The 21,359-nt window shown below is 38.9% G+C and overlaps 1 protein-coding gene across 1 annotated transcript in view; it reads right to left on the reverse strand.

The window, feature by feature from the left end:
- Positions 1–909: 909 nt before the first annotated feature.
- The window catches only part of RTKN2 (rhotekin 2), a 38,372-nt gene continuing 17,922 nt past the window's right edge, over positions 910–21,359 (reverse strand). The window contains exons 8-12 of the mRNA XM_064145190.1: positions 19,925–20,031; positions 18,715–18,846; positions 9,515–9,680; positions 7,478–7,585; positions 910–6,000 (exon numbers count right to left, since the gene is read on the reverse strand). Coding sequence (XP_064001260.1) covers positions 5,459–6,000; positions 7,478–7,585; positions 9,515–9,680; positions 18,715–18,846; positions 19,925–20,031 — 1,055 coding nt within the window. The 3' untranslated portion in view covers positions 910–5,458. The remainder of the gene's footprint in view (positions 6,001–7,477; positions 7,586–9,514; positions 9,681–18,714; positions 18,847–19,924; positions 20,032–21,359) is intronic.

Raw genomic sequence — 21,359 nt, forward strand, 5'->3', positions numbered from 1 at the left:
GGCTGGCGTTAGTCGTGTCAGCAGCTCGTTTATGAAGTCACCATACAAAGCAGATGGCACGACATCCATCTGCTTCATGACATGTTCTCTTGCAAGGCAGTGAAAGAAGTAGCATATACTGAAACATTCAGGCAGATTTCACAGAATCGTGGAATGTTGTGAGTTGGAAGGGACCTCCAGAGATCATGGAGTTGAAACCCCCAGCCAAAGCAGGATTACCTAGGGTAGGTTGCACAGGAACATATCTAGGCAGGTTTTTAAAGTCTCCAAAGAAGACGACTCCACAACATCTCTGGGCAGCCTGTTCCAGTGCTCCATCACCCTCACCATAAAGAAATGCCTCCTTGTGTTGAGGTCGAACCTCCTGTATTCTAGCTTGCAATCCCTATTCCTTGTCCTATCACTGGGCACTGAAAAGAGCCTGGCACCTTCATCTGGACACCCCCACCTCAGATATTTATAGATATTGATAAGATCCCCTCTCAGCCTTCTCTTCTGAAGAGGAAATAACCTCAGGGCTCTCAGTTTTTCTTCATAGGAGAGATGTTCAAGTCCTTCAACCATCCTGGAAGCTCACTGTTGAGCTCTCTCCAGCATATCCCTGCTGCTCTGGAATTGGAGAGCGCAAAACTGTGGGCCTTGTAGAAACAAGGTGCATCCCAGATTACATTTCCAACTTACCTTACAGAGATCTACTGGATACATTGAATGACACATTGAGCAATCAAGGCTGGCTGCCAAATGGATTTTTCTCCCTGCCTCCAGTTCAGAAAACCAAGTTGAGTGCTGTTTGCTATTGTGAGTACCAGCCTAGAGGAATACATTCCGCAGGACATTCAAATTCTCCATTTTTACAGCAGCCGTCGCCCATGGTTTATAAATTGAAATAAAGCACAATAAGATTCTAGATTGAGGAATTCAAAACCCTTCTACTTCAGAAATGTTTTTAATTTCACTTGCATATTTAAACAGAAAAACGTTAGCAGCAAAACCAGATTTCTCTTCTAACATTTCACAATACATTAGTGTCCAAATCTGCAGTTTTCTATTATGGCAATCTACATAAATGACAAATCAACTCTGAGTAATAGAAGAGTTATTTCCAGATAGGAACAAACCATCATAAAAATGACTATTAATCTAATTACCGTTAAAAAACCCCAACGATCACAATACTAATAGAAATGTAAACAGTTTAAGCTAATGTCTTTAAAACCACAAACAGTACCGTCTCCCATTCCAAGGCTAAGCGAACAGCTGAAGACATTAGGTGTAATAAAAAAAGTTACAAAAGTAAGGCTTTGTTCAGTCAGTATTTCAAATGTTGTTCACAGTCTGTGAACTTTCTATTTGTTTGGACAACCAATTGCTTTCATGTTGTACTTCCTAAAAGAAGACTTCAAGCTGTGTATTGTCTCTGCCCGACTTCAAGATCCCAGTCCCACTACTTAATTCTGCTTCTCAAGCCACAGTGAATCCATCCCAGCAGCGAACAAACAGGTACAATTTCCAGAGCAAGCCCCAGAAGAACACCTAATCACCTGCAGGTCACCATCTGCAGATGTCACCAATGTTTACACCATGCTGGCTACTTTGAACCATTCATTCTGGGTACAGTGTCTATGGACAAATAGCTTTTCTCCATGGACCCCTCTCCCAGGCAGCAGTATGTCAACTTGCCTGCAGAGATGTGAACATGGGGCAATGGCATGCAAGGGTTAGAAGAAGCCACAGGTCTTCCAAGCCTTGCCTCAGAAGGAACCTGGCCAAAGTTACCTGTGCCTTTGGGGTTTTGGGGGCATTTATTTTTTTGTTTATTTCCCATTCCAGCATTGTTCATAGCTATTATAAAATGGCTTTTGGGCTTTGATCAGTGATATTCTGAGTTGTGCAATTAAGCACTCATGATGGAATGCAGCTGATAGGATGGCCTGAAAATAGGCTGGTTGGTTTTACTACTAATAGCTACGTTCTCTCACACATACATAAGCTGAGTACAAATGTCTTTCCTACAACTGACCATACTGTACATCTAAGATCAGCATTTGCTGTTAGCCAGCAGTTTTTATCAGCTAAACCAACTTGCTTAACAGAAGATGAGATAATAGCAACAATAAATGGCAATTCAGAAGGGAATAAAATACTGAGTCAGTAACAATAAATGCTAAAACCTGAAGTCAGCTGGTGTTTCATAACAGGGATTATATAGTGGTTGTTAAACTAAGAGAAACTACATTCAGTAGCAGAAGTCTTTCCAGCTGGAACATAAACATGCAATTAGTCAGACAAGTCTCAGTACTGCCATGACGTTTCAGAGGACCATAAGAACAATACTGTTGTTCTGAAGCAGGATGATCAGGTTAATTAATGGCCTGGTTTGCTTAGTGGTGATCAGGGCAATAATAGTGAACTAGCTCATGTGACTCTAATTTAAGGATATAAAATGTCAATCAACAGAGCTTCATGGAGAATAAGTCTTGAATGAGATTGCATTTTACTCTCTCATATTGCAAGCTCAGCTTGCAAATACACCTGCAATAAACCTAGGTCACTTACTGAAAACCAGACTAACGTAATTTTATGTACAGTATCAGTATTTGATTGAATCAATATATTATGTTGAAGACAGAAAATTAATTACAAAATGCAGTATCAACAGAGCATCAGAAAGAAGTACAGTTATTTCAGATATTTTTCACCTTATTGTATTTTTTTAAGGCTTTGGGGAAAAAAAGGTACATGAACTCGATGGCCCCTCTGTTTGCTTTTCCCCACCCCCTCTACCCATGTCACTGATGCAATAAAAACTTAGCACCTCTCTCCACAAAGCTCGCCTTGCATTCAATATTAAAAATCAATGATCTGGAAGAAACTGTAAAAATCACTTGCAGTAAATTTGCAAAGGACATGCAGAATGCTGGAGTAGTAAAGAGTGAGGACAGGTCACTTACACAGAGCAATCTGGATCACTTCATGAGCAGCGTTTTAATGCTGGTAAAATGCAATGTGTATTTCTAAGGAAAACAAGGTTGGATAATAAGAGAATGATGTGTACTGCATTCCTGCAAAAAAAACTCTGAAGAGGACTTGAATCACAAGAGTCAGTATCCAAGGCAATGTTTCCACAAAAAAAGGGATAATCCAATTTTTGAGGAAAGAGGGGAGAGAGATACTAATCGGAGTATGAGAATCTTGTTATGTCCCTACATCACTATTGACATGTGGCATCTAATTCAGATGTCACACTTAGAAATATTTCAATATTTGAGGAGCACAGAGAAGAACATGAAGATTAATTAGTCTTGGATAACATTCACTGCCACAAGAAAGTTAAGGAATTCAGTACATCTCATCACAGAAAAGGTTAAAAAGGGACATAATCATGATTTACAGCTGCACACAAGCAATTAGAAAAGCTGATACTACAGAGATCAATATGAGCAATCAAATGCATAAAAAGACCAAAATAACTTAAGGTGGAGCTAGAAATGCAAATAGAAAATCAAGTGAAAAATGTACCTGAGGTAATTAACTACTGCAATGGGAGGTATGAGTGAATTCTCATCACTTGAAGATTTAATATTAAATGCCTTCCTAAAATATGTATGTTCAGTTCAAAACAAAGCCACAGAATTTAAAAGAGAAACTGAAATTCAATGGCCTGCTGAACTTGAAAATAAATCCTCATTATGATGCCTTCTTGCCTTATATATTTATTTTGAAATAACAACTAAATGGAAGCAGATTACCAAGAAGAAGGGATTCTTTCTTCCCAAGGCATGGTAACATTTTAAGGCTAAATTTAAAGCTAAATAAACTGCAGCTGCGTTTTAGAAAAGATGCCTTTTTTTCTCCTCATTTTATTTTTCCTGTTTCTTGTTCGAGGTTGTACAGTCCACTTAGTTGACTGATTTAAATAATCACACAGTTATTTTTCAGCTTTTCTGTTCCTATTTCAACACCATTCACAAACCATCCACTTAAGTAACTTACTTATTGTAAGAACGACTGTGGCTGTTTCAGAGGGAAAATGGAATGTGATTAAATGAAGAACGAATGAGGACATTCTAGAAATGAAGGGTCTAATCCTGCAAAAGGATTTGTAAATGAAACCTGCCTCTCAAGCCTCATTCCAAACAGCCAATGAACTGCTGGGGGAATTCAGCTGATACCTTTGCAGTTGTGCAGCCACAAGCTTAGCAGAAGACAAAAACCATAAACAAACCAACTATGCACACAGTGTCTTCTGGAGAAATGGTTAAGCTCCCAAAGCTATCTGCACTTTAGAAAAAACAACAATTAATGAACTGTATACATACAGTATGTATTCTGCATCTGCATCACTTGCTGACAGGACTCTCAACACATGTCTGATATCAAGAGGAAGATCTGTAAGCAGACCTTTGCTCTTGGATAAGTTCCAGCATCTGAGACATATGCATCAACCAAGGAAAGTGTCGGTTATTTACGCTGTGGATCCAGAACAGAATCTTTTCCATATGCAAAGGATGCCACAGGTGCCACAGAAAATGGTGAACTGTCTGATGGAAGAATATCAAAGTTCAATATTTTCACCTTATGTACTTGCTCTCTGTTACTTCAGCAAGAACAAGCAATGAAAAAATAGCCTATTTGCTTACCAGTAACACTGCTGTGTTTACAGACCAGCTACCTACTAGGAACAGCTGAGTCTTTCCACAAACGAGAAGCTACAGAGCCTTATTTGACAGAAAAAAACAACCATAAAAATGAAACCCTGGATAAGCATTCATGTGTTAATCCAAAGGAAGCAGCAGCAATGGATCACATTCTTGCTCACATACAGATGATCCTGGTCCGTTTGGACAGCACATGCATCAGAAAGAATTTAGGAGATCTCAAATTAAATTGACACATCTGCTTCAGAAATTCATAAGAGTTACAGAGCTGTTCGGGAAAGCACAATAACTTTTCATAGTATATGATCTTATGAGCTGTTCCCAAACAGTGAGGGAGAGGTAACAATATTTTGGGTAAAGCCAAGCAGACCAAGAAAATCAGCTTTGCAAGATCTATGCTGAATGTGTGTGAAATTCCTGCTTGAACTAGTCCAAGGAGCTGCAGATGGGCTAAGTGGATGTACTTGTAAATGGTGATGGTAACTAATATCCCTGCTGCAGGGACACTGAGTTACCCTGAACACTGCCAGTTTTTCCAAGGAGAGTACTGAGCCTCTCTTTACAGAGGCAGCACTGTTATTGCAGGCGGAGAACTCCTCCCTGTTACTAGTGCAATTATTTAGCTGTTAGCAATAATGAATACAGCTGAGACCACAGCTACCACTAATGTCCTGGCTAAAACCCCAAAAACTTTAGCCCCAGTACTTATAAGCTGTAAGCTAAAATCTACTTTTACTCAAGAGCTAAAGTAGAAGGCTGAGAAACTTAAAATTCCAGAGACTCTAAGGTAATGATGATGTCTATAGCTGCAACCATGACCTAGGGTCTAGCATTTGGGTGATGCACTTCTGTCTAGGAGTTGGTACTGGTTTGTTTTCAGCCTGGCTCTTGTTAGCCACTGAAATGGGATTCCCATGGCCAGCTGAGCTGCTTTCTCTACAAGGACCAGTTTTGCGAGGAGCAGCCACGGGTGTCTTCAAAGGCTGCATTTTGGTAGGTAACTCAGAGTCAAAGCAAGAACTAGCAGCAGGTGCGTGTTCAGACTTCTCACAGTTCTCCTTGCCTGACTGCTCTGCTTTTGCACTGTATGGTAATTTATCAGAAGGTGGATGTGGAGCTCTTCTTTTCTTTCCTCTGACGTCACTAGGACTTGTGGCATCTCCTTTTGGGCTCAGATGCATATTTTTCTGAACAGTTATCTCGTGAGATCCATCAAAGAGCGAAGCCCATAAGGAAGAAGTGGGCTCTTTTTTCTGGCCAAGCAGGTACTCACCATCACTCTCTTCGATTTTTCTTTGTATGATATCAACTAAGCCCTCATGTTTCACTAGAGAATCAATGCCTGTAATTTTCAGGGACAGCAATTAACTTGGATTAAAATGCTACCAATGATTTTACTGCTACCTATTTTGTTATTACTATCCAGAATACTAAACTGCATTAACTGTCTGAAGAAGTCTGGACTGCTATTAAGAGTATTAATGAAGTGGAAAAGATTACATATGCTTTCAAAATAAAAACTGAGGTGACAGGAGAGAACTGTTTACGTAACAACTGGCACTGAGGCAACAGGGTAGAAACTGATATTTCTTTCCAAGTAAAAGCAGGAAATAATAATGTACTACTAGGAAACCTGTACATATTTACTATGTATTTACTAGATAGTAAATCTATTTTGTTCTATACTGCTTTGAAAATTTCGTTTCACACAAGGCCCATGAAAGTCTACAAGTAAACATTCTTCTGCAACCAGCCTGGAGCAAATGGGACATCTTTACATAGATCCTTTTTCAATCTGTGTGCTTTAAGACTGTCTTTCTCCATTTCTTATCCCTCATGTTTAGTTTTCAACGTATACTGCAGCAATACTAGCCTCAAACAACAGCAATATCTTGTCCATTGCAGGCCACAAGTTATTAATGGCTTTCAACACATTTTCAAACACAGGAAACACCCTGGTATATTGAGTGTTGTGCTCCTCACTGATGTACTTGAGTATCAGTAGAATTATGCTGCTGTGTTACCTTCATAAAACGTCCACATAGTTGATTTACTGCCTCTCTGCTCTGCATTCATTGCCTAGATAGGACTCTCTTGACCATTCAGTGCTCTGATGCACAGTAACTGAGTGACCCACATGGCATTTTGAGCATCTTCACAGTTCCAATCTCAAGCAGCAAGCAGTAGGGCATTTATAGCTGCACAGTGTTTCTCAGCCAATACTGCACTGGATCCATTAAAACAAAGTGACCTACTTTTTCTAGTCTGTAAATATTATTTCTGTAACGAAACTATTTAAAAAATCCTGCTGCGTACCATTTTGCTCTGTAAAAATGAGTCTCAGATACATGCAGGCTAGATTTCCAAGCATATTTCTCAACATCATTACCAAAGACCAAACAACTAGGTTTAGTTACATTAGGTAAGCCTTTAAATAGCATTAAGAACAGCAAATTGACTTCCTGCAACTAGTTAACGATGTTATTGGTCTGCAGACTGGAGTATTTTACCTCTGCAGATTCTGAGCTTTCATTCTGCAATGAGTGTTTATCTCTAGTGATATTTTTTTTTGAATGTGCTCCCTAGTTTCAGTTCAGATTGCAGATTTTTTTGGCTCAGGGTATAAAAACATATTCATTATTTGTGCTATTACATGTTCAGAATTCATATGAATTCCTCGGTATGCAATTATGTTGCTGTTTCATTGTCTGAATTGTCCTTGAAAAACTCAGTGTTTCAACATCAACACCAGAAGCTATCTGAATACAGACAATGTTATTTCTGTTACCCTGCAACTTGAAAAGACAAATCCCACTTACTCATATCATGGTAGACGGAGGTCGCTTCTTTTGTCAAGAACAAAGGTGGTTTCCGTGGTGACATAATCTCGATTTTCATAAGTTCTTCACAACAATGTTTCCACTGGCCTAATAGAGAAAGGAGAACAATGACTGGAACCTAAACACTTCAGCTTTAAAAAAAAAAATGAAGTTACTAGGTTGTGCTAGGAAACCATGTCCAATGCTAAACAGTAAGCATTAACTTTTGATTTGCAGGAATGCCCAAGATGTATTTTCAACTCTCATTCACTTAGCACAGAGGTAATAAGCTACTACCTTTAAGTATCCCAGCAGCACTGTTATACTGTGAAGGTAAAGTAATCATAACTTGCCTTCAAATCCTCAAGCACAGTATAAATTCATCAGAAAAACTCTCTTAAAAATAGTAATAATTTAATGTAAGGGAAACTTCATTAAGTTATTAGGGATAAGCGCCAATATACTGCAAGCTGGATGTTATACAACTATGTTACAATGTTATAGTAGAGGAATGTTCTGTCTTTACTAGAGGATAACTTGCCTTTTATCCCTTAGCAGACAAGGAAACCTCTTTTTCTATTTATAGATTTTGACCTTAAGGAAAACAAGACACAGTAAAATTACTTTGTTCATACCAATCATTCCAGGTTTTCTGAGCATATGAATTTTAAGGGAATTCTAGAACCAGGGAACAAAAAAAGAGGCATTTAAATGCCAAGTGACCCATTTTTTTCTGAACCTAAGGAAAATGTCTCAAAAAATCCATGAGTATTCTTTCTATAATGAATAAGAAGTAGTTCTTTTACCCCACTCCATGGCTAATTTAAAGAGGATGCCCTAGTTTTTCCTTGGTGTGTTTTTTAATTGATAGACTCTTCTCACTGTAAATCAGAAGGACTAGGACAGACTATGAACACAAACTGCAATACTGAGTGTCCACAACCTCAATTCACTAATTTTAATATCTGACTAAAGGCACATATTTCATTAATTCATCTGGTTCTGTTTACTGAGCTGATAAAAATTGCTATCAGGAACTAACTATACCATGCCTATGACAACATAATAACTGACAGTTGTTCTCTACTCTTAATAACTCTATGGGTCAAACTACTAAAGCAGAGGGAAAAGATGAAGACAAATTAATCTATATAGTTTTTACAACAGAGACCTGGTGTTAAACAAGCAACAAAGTTTACTCCTTCAATACTGTTTGTATCCTTTTACACCAATATGTGTATTTGTTCTCTCATTTAAGAACAGTGTTGTTCCAAAGGTCAGCCAAAGGACCAGGCTATCGGTTTATCATCCCTTTTATATCATCTGTTACAAAGCCTCAGGTACAACTTCTGCCAGCTTCATGTAATCAGTGTGTATGTGCATGGCTGGATTGGAGCGTGGCTATGGGAGCATGTACCCCTGTGACCCAGGGTATCAAAAGCTTACAATTATCAACAGCAACAAGTAGTCCTCTTGCAACAGATTGCAACTTAACCCTTAACAGTACCGAGCAAAGAAATCCCTATACACATGTTTCCCTGCATGGGCTATCTGAACCTACACCCTAGCCAAGGTTCCAATTGCATCCAGCAACCTCACCACTTCCCACTAAAGCTTCCATGCCTGAAGGTTTCACATTACCGAATCTCACAAAACCAACATACTACTGGTAGGATACTTAGGCAGATGTGGATTCTTCTTACTACAGTTTAGGAAGATGACCATTTAGCAGTCCTTAAAAATAATATCCAGAACACTCGCTAGAAGAGACCAAGTTCCCTTGAGACTGATGAATATATTCTGCTTCTATTTGCCTGCAAAAAACTCAGACTGAATAAGTGGACTTCACTTAGGTCAAATATTTGCCTTCCAACGGCTCAGACCACCACCCAATATTATTCCAAAGAATATTTTCTTTCTCATCGTTGCAAACAAAGGCTTATGAGGCAATTCCAATTCAAATTGTTCAAAGATCCCTTTGATGTTACACAACACCCCACTTGGAGGGCATACTGCCAGCACTGCCTGCTTACTTACTCAGATCATAAAAGTGCTGCCAGAAAGCCTCCATCCACTTACGAAGTTCATCCCTACTGTCAGTAGCAAAAATTTGTGTCACAGCTTCTCCAGACACAGGGTTGACAACAGAGAAGTTATTCATTCCTCTCTTGGAGTCCTTATCCACAGCTCGAATTCTGGTTTCCTAGAACAACAAACTCTGACAATGAGTTACTACTTCAGATCCATGCTGGTATCACCTCATGGCCAATGACAGTGTAAGAGAGGTATCATTTGGCTTTTTGTACAATTCAGGTTTATTTCCAATTAAAAAAAAAAGAAACTAATGTAAAGAACTTCTTATATTTCCTCATCCAACTATGAAAATGGCATACAATATGAAAAATATGGGAATGAAGCACAATTCTAGCAGTTTAGTTGTGAATTATCACAGAATCCTAGAATGTCTTAGGTTGGAAGGGACCTTAGAGATCATCTAACTCAACCTCCCCACCATGGGCACCTCTTAACTAGACACAGCTGCTCAAGGCCTCATACAACTTTGCCTTGTAGTGAAGAACTTTTTCCCAAGATCCAGTCTAATCCTGCTCTCCTTCAGGTTTAAACCATTCTCCCTTGTCCTGTTGCTAGACACCCTTATGAAAAGTCTCTCTCCAGCCTTCCTGTAGGATCGTTTCAGGTACTGGAAGGCAGCTCTAAGGTGTGTGTGTCCCCACACCCCCAGAGTCTTCTCTAGGCTGAACAAGCACAGCTCCTCAGCCTACCCTTATAGTGGATATATGTCCTGTGATTCTCCTCTCTCTGCCTTCACCAGCTCATCTCACACACAGCTCATTCTTCTCCACAGTAGTTTAGTGAATAACCTAAAATAACAGCACACAGCTCCTTTGCTTTGAGTTCTTAAGCTAGAAAATCACATTGTTACAGCTACTATTTAGGTCTTCCACTATACTTCCGTGTCCCATTGTTTATGCAACCTCTCCTAAACTTGTATCTATTTTATGTTCATCTTAGTGAATCAGGACATTCAGGGATAATGCTATAGTGACAGGATATTTTAAAAGAAATTACTCTACCATTAAAGGAGCATTTTGTAGCCATTACCCATGTGGTCTGCTAGAATAGATTTCCAGCATGAAAAGAACCTCGTTTTGCTCTAACATTAAAAAAAATCCTATGTGTTATTTCAAAACAGACACTTTAGTTTTGCCTTCATGAAGGACATATACTCAGAAACAATTAGAAATATATATAACAGTGTATATGTGTATTTATATATAAAATATATATCAAAAGTCTATCAAATCTCTTCAACTAATACTAGAGAGGCTCTCAGATGACACAGCAACACTGGTACAGAAAAGGTTTCCCCCTTGTGTTCAGGGATGTAGTTCAACTAGATTTTAATAATCTAGACTAGATCCAGTGGTATTTTTGTAGTACTTAACTTCTTTGTTACAGCATAACTACAATAAGGAGAAGCATTTTTCCCTGACTGAGTTTTGGGTTGTTTCTTTTTTATGGGTAAAATACTGAAAGACTTTAGAAGTCTGGTAAAACGCCACTAAAAAACTGTCAGAACACAACTAGTCAACGTAGCTGCTCATCACAACGTGCTCAACAAATTAAAATCATTAACACTATTTTATTTAAAAAGCAAAAGCAAAAACCCTGGGAAGATTTTTGCATGTACTATTCAGCATGAGTGAACAAGCAATGGCCCATTACACTGCTCTTAAAAGGCCTTTTGGCATACCCGGGAGAACAGCACAATCCCAAATCCTGATGGGATGATGCGCTTTGGCACCAGGGAGTCAGCCAGCACCCTACAGCTGGCCAGCACCCATAGCCTGTCAGCACATGATACCATGCAGTGTCTCTCCCTGGTATTGGGAGAGATTCAGATTTTTGAAGGAAGCCAACAACCAGAGCCAGGATGATGTTTGAAAGTCTTCTGCCTGGATGGACAGTGTGTGACCACAAAGGTGGCCTTGGGGCACTCCCCCAAATATGCTGGGGACAGATCAGCCATGTTCCTTTTTACATAATTCAACCACGTGTCAAACATCTGCTAAAGATGTTAAACATACACCTAGAGAAGTTCAGTTTACATTGGGGCTCCCATGGGAATAAACCTAGTTCTGACACTCAGAAAACCAAAAATTAGTCTACAGACCATTCCCCAGATTTTAAATGCATTACTGAAGTAACCATTTAAAATACCAACAGCTGCTTGTAGCAGACCTGATGGATATGCTCATTTAAATTCTTCTGTCTAAAAATAGGAGATGAAGTAATTCATCCATAAGTGCTCTCTATCCCATTAACTCAGGTAACCATAGATACCAGCAAAAAAATTAAATCAAACAGATTAACATTTGACAGGTAAGAACTTCTATCATACCATACACACAAGTTTATTTAATGATGTTTGCTGTGGGTTTTATCCCACAACTATGGCATTATTCAAAGGAGATAAATCCTCAAGCAACAACCTATATCTGATGCTTGAATATTTAAGGAATGACACAAGATGCCATTATGGTAATGGGCTGATGAATTTAGCAAGCTTGGATGGAGTACACTACATGCCCTGTTCCATTTAACATCACCAAAAAAAAACAACTCAGAATCTCCTTAAAACAACAACAAAAGTGTTTTAGAATACCATATTGTAATGCTGTTTATAGGAAGACTTTTCACGGTCTTACAGACAACTGAATCAACTCTGCTACAGCGATTGCAACGTCTAGAACAACCAGTGGATTGGAACACGGTGAAATGAGTAGAATCCTGGACTTTTGGGTAAGCTGTAGCCAGCTTTACAGCCTATATGCAAAAGACTTTAAAAAAACATGGGTTTGCAAGTGCAAAAAAACTAAAAGGGGAAAATGGTAGACTTTTCTATTTTAAATGGAATCAGAAGGAACCTTCCTCCATAGTTTTCTCCTTGGATCTTTGCCTGATATTACCGCTGGAAAGAATCTCCTAAGCTAAAAAGAAAGTGAATTAAAAAAAAGAAGAAGAAAGAGAAAGAGAGAGAGAGAAAGAGAGAGAGAGAAAGAGAGAGAGAGAAAGAGAGAGAGAGAAAGAGAGAGAGAGAAAGAGAGAGAGAGAAAGAGAGAGAGAGAAAGAGAGAGAGAGAAAGAGAGAGAGAGAAAGAGAGAGAGAGAAAGAGAGAGAGAGAAAGAGAGAGAGAGAAAGAGAGAGAGAGAAAGAGAGAGAGAGAAAGAGAGAGAGAGAAAGAGAGAGAGAGAAAGAGAGAGAGAGAAAGAGAGAGAGAGAAAGAGAGAGAGAGAAAGAGAGAGAGAGAAAGAGAGAGAGAGAAAGAGAGAGAGAGAAAGAGAGAGAGAGAAAGAGAGAGAGAGAAAGAGAGAGAGAGAAAGAGAGAGAGAGAAAGAGAGAGAGAGAAAGAGAGAGAGAGAAAGAGAGAGAGAGAAAGAGAGAGAGAGAAAGAGAGAGAGAGAAAGAGAGAGAGAGAAAGAGAGAGAGAGAAAGAGAGAGAGAGAAAGAGAGAGAGAGAAAGAGAGAGAGAGAAAGAGAGAGAGAGAAAGAGAGAGAGAGAAAGAGAGAGAGAGAAAGAGAGAGAGAGAAAGAGAGAGAGAGAAAGAGAGAGAGAGAAAGAGAGAGAGAGAAAGAGAGAGAGAGAAAGAGAGAGAGAGAAAGAGAGAGAGAGAAAGAGAGAGAGAGAAAGAGAGAGAGAGAAAGAGAGAGAGAGAAAGAGAGAGAGAGAAAGAGAGAGAGAGAAAGAGAGAGAGAGAAAGAGAGAGAGAGAAAGAGAGAGAGAGAAAGAGAGAGAGAGAAAGAGAGAGAGAGAAAGAGAGAGAGAGAAAGAGAGAGAGAGAAAGAGAGAGAGAGAAAGAGAGAGAGAGAAAGAGAGAGAGAGAAAGAGAGAGAGAGAAAGAGAGAGAGAGAAAGAGAGAGAGAGAAAGAGAGAGAGAGAAAGAGAGAGAGAGAAAGAGAGAGAGAGAAAGAGAGAGAGAGAAAGAGAGAGAGAGAAAGAGAGAGAGAGAAAGAGAGAGAGAGAAAGAGAGAGAGAGAAAGAGAGAGAGAGAAAGAGAGAGAGAGAAAGAGAGAGAGAGAAAGAGAGAGAGAGAAAGAGAGAGAGAGAGAGAGAGAAGAGAGAGAGAGAAAGAGAGAGAGAGAAAGAGAGAGAGAGAAAGAGAGAGAGAGAAAGAGAGAGAGAGAAAGAGAGAGAGAGAAAGAGAGAGAGAGAAAGAGAGAGAGAGAAAGAGAGAGAGAGAAAGAGAGAGAGAGAAAGAGAGAGAGAGAAAGAGAGAGAGAGAAAGAGAGAGAGAGAAAGAGAGAGAGAGAAAGAGAGAGAGAGAAAGAGAGAGAGAGAAAGAGAGAGAGAGAAAGAGAGAGAGAGAAAGAGAGAGAGAGAAAGAGAGAGAGAGAAAGAGAGAGAGAGAAAGAGAGAGAGAGAAAGAGAGAGAGAGAAAGAGAGAGAGAGAAAGAGAGAGAGAAAGAGAGAGAGAAAAGAGAGAGAGAAAGAGAGAGAGAAAGAGAGAGAGAAAGAGAGAGAGAAAGAGAGAGAGAAAGAGAGAGAGAAAGAGAGAGAGAAAGAGAGAGAGAAAGAGAGAGAGAAAGAGAGAGAGAAAGAGAGAGAGAAAGAGAGAGAGAAAGAGAGAGAGAAAGAGAGAGAGAAAGAGAGAGAGAAAGAGAGAAAGAGAGAGAGAAAGAGAGAGAGAAAGAGAGAGAGAAAGAGAGAGAGAAAGAGAGAGAGAAAGAGAGAGAGAAAGAGAGAGAGAAAGAGAGAGAGAAAGAGAGAGAGAAAGAGAGAGAGAAAGAGAGAGAGAAAGAGAGAGAGAAAGAGAGAGAGAAAGAGAGAGAGAAAGAGAGAGAGAAAGAGAGAGAGAAAGAGAGAGAGAAAGAGAGCTCCCCCATTTTCTTGCTAAGCCAACCCTGACACACTGGAGAGCACTGGTTATAAAGATTATTTTAAGACATTGCAGCAAATTTAAGACATTGAAGCAAATTACAGATCTTGAGAAATATATTGAATAATCTAAGATCCCATTCTATTTTAAGATTAAACAACTAAATCACAGTCTGGTTTGGGTTGGAAGGGACCTTTAAAGGTCATATAGTCCAACACACCACCCAGTCAGCAGGGACATCTTTAACCAAATCAGGATGCTTAGAGTGCCAACAAGCCTGACCTTGAGTGAGAAGTAAGAAATGCTCCTAAACTCTTGTCATGGGTACTTTTTGCCTGGGCAAGGTCTCTTTGGCAAGAGGCAGCACAATGAGTACTGTTCCAAAAGGGGGGTTAGTTCTTTCATGTTTTTATACCAAAAAATAAATCAAGAAATAACAACACAATAGGAAAACAAAATATAATCTCTTGATTTCTATTTCAATGTTAATAACTCCCATGGGGTCTGGTTTAGGCAAGCAAGTAAACATGATTACATTTCAAATGATGGCTTTCAAAAACATTCAAGAACTCATATTAATATCCTTTTGCTCCATCATATCCATAGTCATGCAGAAGGCTGAGCAACAAACTGCAATTTAATTAACCCATAACAGTGCTGAGCAAGGAAATCCCACATACGCATGCCTGTCTGCAAGGACTGGTGGAACCTATATCCTAGTTAAGGTTTCAAAGGCATCCAGCAACCTCACCACTTTCCACTAGAGCTTTCCATGCTTACTGGTTTCATACTTGCAGAATCTCACAAAACCAACATACTACTGGTAGGGTGCTCAGGCAGGCGCTACAGTTTAAAAAGAGATGGTGAGTATTTAGCAGTGCTTTAAAAATCATCTAAAGCACTGCTAGAAGAGGCTGGGGGTGAACTCCCTCATTCCCTTGAAGGTGAACTGCTGCAGCCATCACTACATTTTTTTTTTCAATTAATTCCTCAACAAGAAGCATCATTCAAGGTAACCATCTGCAGAAATGTCAGCTTGATTGTGTCCTTTCACTCCTACACTGTTTAGCAATCAGTCCATGAACCTTGAGCCTTATTTTTCCTCATCCTGTTCACAGCAACAATTAGCATGAACAGGGAATAGCTCTTGGTCTGCAGCACTGCATGGCACTAGAAGGAAAGGAAGGAAGGAAATCACAGGCCTCAAGCTTCAGGTATAGATGGCACAAAAAAAGGCTTAGAATCCGTGACCGGGACAGAGCATTCCAAACACCGAGTAACTAACATGAAAAGCTGGCACAGGCACCAATCTACTAAGCTATCAGGTGTAGACAAGACCTTTATTATTAACTTCAAACTAAAGAAAATTTGAAGAAAAAAAAAATCAGAAACTGGTCCATAAGGAGTATTTCTTGTTCAAATTGGATTCCAGCAAATTTTCTTTGGTACAGAAAATACCATTTCTCTTTTCCTACTTAGTTGTGCAATATAATACGTTATAATCACATTTAGCTGGAACAATAATAGTAGCACTTGCATAATAGGAACTGCAGAACCATTCTTGCTCAACAGCAGTAGCAGTGAAGTCATCAAAAGTTGAAGTAATGACTCTGCTGGTCTTAATGGCCTCTTCAAGTCTCGATTCAAAAGGAATGGGAAATAAGGCTATCAAGTGTGAATATTTTCCAGAGAGTTTCTCATAAATCCAGATGATTTCATTACTTTTCAGAAAGTATCTTTCAATTACATGTAAAGGATCAGGTTCATATTACAAATGAAAATACCACATGTGCAACCAGCACAGATTTTAGTTAGAATGTCTAGAGTTGATGTTCAATCTGAACTTTCCTTTTGAAATTGCTGTTTCTATAACAACATGTAGCAGACAAGCCCATGTGATTAGTTTGCTTTCATTTAATCTGCAAGAGAAATTTCCTAACAAAGGAATCAGAAAAACATCATCAAGCATTGAGCTATTTTCAAGACAAACTGTTTAAGGAGTAAAGTATCCAAATATTTTTAAATTGCCTTTTTTCCCTCCTGCTTTTAACTTAGATTGAAGGAGGTTTCACTGTCTATTCTCCATCAGCCTGACATTTTTTGGTAAAATGATGCAAGCTACATGATTTATGAACCATCTACATGTCAGCTAAATATACTCAGCAAACATATGGACAGTCTCCCAGAAAAGCCTTATCAAGCTAAATTGTGGGTTCTAGGTGTACTGGTAGTGTGGAGGAGCAAAATACCTTACTAGAATATGGTTAATTTTAGAAGGAAAGCAAAACTAGCATATCAACCAAAGTACAGACCTTTGAGGGACTATACGAAGTAGCCTGGTAAGATAGTTAAAATAAATACATTAATATCATGTTTTAGAGTATGGATTTAGTCACAGAATCCTAGAATGGGTTAGGGTGGAAGGGACCTTAGAGATCATCTAACCCAACCTCCTCACCGTAGGCCTCATCCAACCTGGCCTTGAACACCCCCCGAGAGGCAGCATCCACAGCCTCCCTGGGCAGCCTACTCCAGAGTCCCACCAGCTTCATGCTGAAGAGCTTCTTCCTAAGATCCAGTCTAAACTCAGCTTCACCATTCTCCCTTGCCCTGTTGCTTACAAAATGTCCCTCTCCAGCGTTAGTGTAAGCTCCCTTCAGGTACTGAAAGGCAGCTCTAAGGTTTCCCCCAGTCTCCTCTAGGCTCTCTCAGCCTATTCTCACAACAGATACATTTCAGCCCTTTAATTATCTTTGTGGCCCTTCTCTGGACTCATTCTATAATTTACTAAAGTTTACTATTTCTTAACAGATATTGTGAATGGCTGGAAAACATAATTAAGGCAAAGGCTGACTACCGCAATTAAAGGTGGCTGAAGAAGTAAACAAGTAAACTTTCTTAAATAGATATCACTGTCTAAACTTTTATTTAATGTAAATATATAAACAAGTGGATGAAAAAAAAAAGGCTTAGTTAAAAGATACAGCACTGCCAGGAAGGTGGCTTTATTTTGGGAATCAATTTCATTCTCAACATATTAAAAATGAGGCCTAACACAAACAGATCACATTGTTATGCCTTGTTTAAATGTTTGGTCTCATTCTAGGTGAGAAAACAATCATTATTTTCCAGGAAGTTTAGAGCCACCAAAAGCTGATATTGCTGATGTAAGCAGTTCTCCATTGCTCTCTGTCTCTGCACAATCCCAGTCAAAGCCTAGCCCCTTTCTTTTACCACACACATATCTGTGTAGCCACACAGCAAACTGGGTAAGAGAATTTATTAAAGGGGACCACAGTTGAAGCCAGCCTTCCTCCTGCCCCTGAAATGGGCTAGTTTTAACCCACATCAGTTCCCTTGTCCAGTTCTTCAGTCAGCTGACCTAATGCCTGCCCTGGCATAAAGCAGCACAGCAGCCTGAACAAGTGACTGGATGAGAGGAATGCTTCTTTCAGAATTAGTGTTGGCACCAAGAACTCATTGAAGTACAGCAGCAGAATGCAGATCAACCTGTGCTTAACACTGTTTCCAAATGTGTTTGTTTACTTAAGACCAACGCAGCTATGTCAATAACAAATAACATTCAATTTCTCTGCTCATCCTTATGTGATATTAACTCTTGATGACTGCACCAAACCAGTTTTTGAAAGCATCTGTTCGCTCTAATGCTCCTCGTTCTAGAAGGTCCTTCCAATAACATTCCTAAACCAAACACTTTGATTAAAGTTAAATACTTAATGTTACATTAGCCAAATAGCAAGTAACACTTTATGTTTTAAACTCAGCCTTTCAGTCTGAGCAATGTCATCCTACAAAACACAATCTCCAAAGTTATTGTGTGCTGTACAAAACCAGTATTAGGAAAAGCAGCTTATTTTAAGGCACTAAAATATTTTGAACCATTTTCCAGCTCTCTCAATTAAGACTGTAGCCAAGTAACACGCAAAGACAAAAAAGCTTTTGTTAAAATTCCACTTTGCTAAGGACAAAAGTCTACCAGGGAATTGCTAAGGGACTGTTAAGCAATGCACTTCCAAGGGCTGTCATATGGAACTGTCATGTAACAAGTTATCACTTTTCCTACAAAAAACATCCTCCTTTTCACCTCTCTTAAGCAGTCTAATGCAACAGAAGGAATTACAACCACAGTAAGAAATGTAATGTTCTTGCCAAAAAATTCAGCGGTGGCAGCTTTCATTGGAGCAGCACAAGTAAGACACACCAGCAAGCTTAAAGCCTGGATGACTGCAGGTATGTCTTAAACCAAAATCTGCTTCTCCCAAAATAAATGAAAAACCCAAACAAACAGAAAAAATAAGTCTCATATAATGATTTTACCTTGTTGATGGGAACTGTCAATGCTGGCTCCAGCTTGGCCTCAATTTCTTCTGGAGAATAATAACAAAAGAGTTTGCCACCTCTTAGTATGCAATACAGCTTCCTCCAGCTAGTTAGACCTTCTAGCAATTGCTAAAGGGAAGAAACAGTCAGAAATTGCCAAACTACAAATTAAGAGCATATTACAACATATGTACAGATCACAGAATGGCTTAGGTTGGAAGGGACCTTGGAGACCCTGTAATCCTATCTCCCTGCCATGGGCAGGGACACCTCTCAACTAGACTTGATCAGCCCTATGTGATCAAAACTTGACCACACTGAATTCTTTCTTCAAAAGACTTCCTGTTGAAGAATGTTTCTGAGTCACTGATTTTTGAAATGTTAGCAATACTTTAAGTGTCTTTTGGTGTTTTAGTTTTCATAGATTTATTGCCATGTGGCACTAAAAATATAGAACCTGCTGGTTCACATAGAATGTTGTTAAGAAACAAGCTACCTTTAGTAGCTACAGGAATTACACAATAAGAGAAATAACAAGAGTCTCTCGTGTAGAAAATACACAGTATATTCACAGATGTCAAGCAAAGACGTTTGTCTGGAATTTCCACTTTGCAAAAGGAAATTTCCAAACAGTTTTCATAAATGCATTTTAGTTTCACCACCAGTTTAATGCCTGTAATTCAACTCTCCTGACAAACGACCCAGCCTCTTTTGTCCTCTGCTATGACCGTCTTGTTTGCCTAGTTGTGCAATGAACCAAAATAGAGAAGTAAACTGAGTTCACATGAATAATTTTTGAAGGGATGTGTTTAAACATGGCTCAGTTCACCAGCTGGATTCACCATGCTGTGATATGAACTCTTGTGCTGGCACAATGAGAGGTAAGTATGGGGATGAGAGTCACAGGATTATTAGGAGCACTGCTGTCAGGTACCAGCCTAAACCAATTCTGAAACAACAAATATTCTTGATCTTTATGTAACAGCCTGAATAATTCTGTTGATAAGCATGCCAAGGAAGCATTTATTTTTTCACACTTATCCACTGTTTGTAAATGCAGCTGTGAGAATTTTCCCCATGCTCTAGGCAGAACAGAAAAAATAACAGTTCAAGAAATCACTTCAGGTAAAAGCAAATGTTTTAACAATAGACTCTTAGTGACAGCTATTAAGAGAGGAGGATGCAAGCACAAGCAAAGTCTTCTCACCCGCTGATTAAGAAATCCTGCCATCATATCCATAGTCATGCAGGAAGGCTGAGCAACTAAACAGCAACACAGGTTTCCATACAGGGGCAGCCAAAAAGAGGATTCCTCTGGGGTTAAAAAACAGGCAAAGGAAAGATAAACACTTAGTTCTGAACTCGTATGTCCTAGATATATGGTTTAGCTTTCTGCATCCATTTTTACCTTATAATCATGGATGCAAATAAGCTTTTTTTCCTATTTCAAGACAGGGATTTCATCTTGTAGCATTAGGCTAAAATTGATTTTTAGTCCTCAGTAAGGTTTTTTTTTAATTTAAAAAATAGTAATAATAATTCCCCAAAGAAGTTTAAGTAAAAATGGAGAAGCTGTTCTGCTAGAACAAGTTCTTCTTACATAAAACATAGCCTTAAAACTCATTTCACAGCTAGGAACATTTTGAAAGACAAATACACTGCCCATCTCATCTAAGTCTGATCCCTGAGCCCATTCCACTGTGGCACACCTTCAGATGGTTTTATTAAGGCTCAAAATTGTACCTACTTCTGTCTTCAGAACTAGAAAAGCATTTAGGATTCCAAGAAGCTTCCATCATATTGCAATATCCCTCCTCACCCAGCTCTGCTATGTAATAGGCTCTCTCTTCTGTAATTAGAAGCAGGTAACACAGCCTTCCATTGACAGTACTGTGTCTTTGGTCACGTTTTATTCGTGCTTGTAATGAACTCAGATACCCAGGTATGTCATTTCTGAGCTGATAAAGTTCTTTAAATTAATGACAGAAAAAAGAATTTGAAGAAGAAATGGTATAAAGTACTAATAAAGGCTTACAAATATCAAAGATACTTCGAATTATTCATCCAATCCTTCAAGAAAGAAATGCCCCCATAAATCTTCAAATCTGTACGTAGTCAGAATTAATGAAGCGTAAAGAACTAAATTCTCTTTGAGGTCAAGTACAAAAATAAAGTTCCCAGAACTTTACAATGAAAGTCCCATGTCTCAAGTTCACAATTACAGGGTGGTTTATGGGAGGGACTATCAGAAAATAATGAACCAAGTATCAAAAATCAGACTCCTGTTACTTAAAACATCCCCTTCACTTGCAGCATAAACATGTGTCAGCGTCTAAGCTGACTGCTGCCAACTTGTGCCAAACTGGAAGCATGCATGCTTACATTCCTGCATTAAATCTGGGCTTGAAACAACCCAACAGAATCAAAGCTAATTTTTCTCACTTTCCTTCTGACTACAAAGGAAAAAGCTTTTATTCATACTGATACCCTTCTTTGGTTGTGAGAAAGAGGAAATAATTTGTATATAGTTACAACTCATAGAAGATCAATATGCAAATGACAGGAAAAAAAAAACTCCCCAAAGAATCAAATTTTCATCTGGACTTGAAATTTTACTCAACATATAGTTTATTCAGCTGTGT

Source organism: Pogoniulus pusillus, chromosome 6 (genome assembly GCF_015220805.1).
Source record: "Pogoniulus pusillus isolate bPogPus1 chromosome 6, bPogPus1.pri, whole genome shotgun sequence".
NCBI lineage: Eukaryota > Metazoa > Chordata > Aves > Piciformes > Lybiidae > Pogoniulus > Pogoniulus pusillus.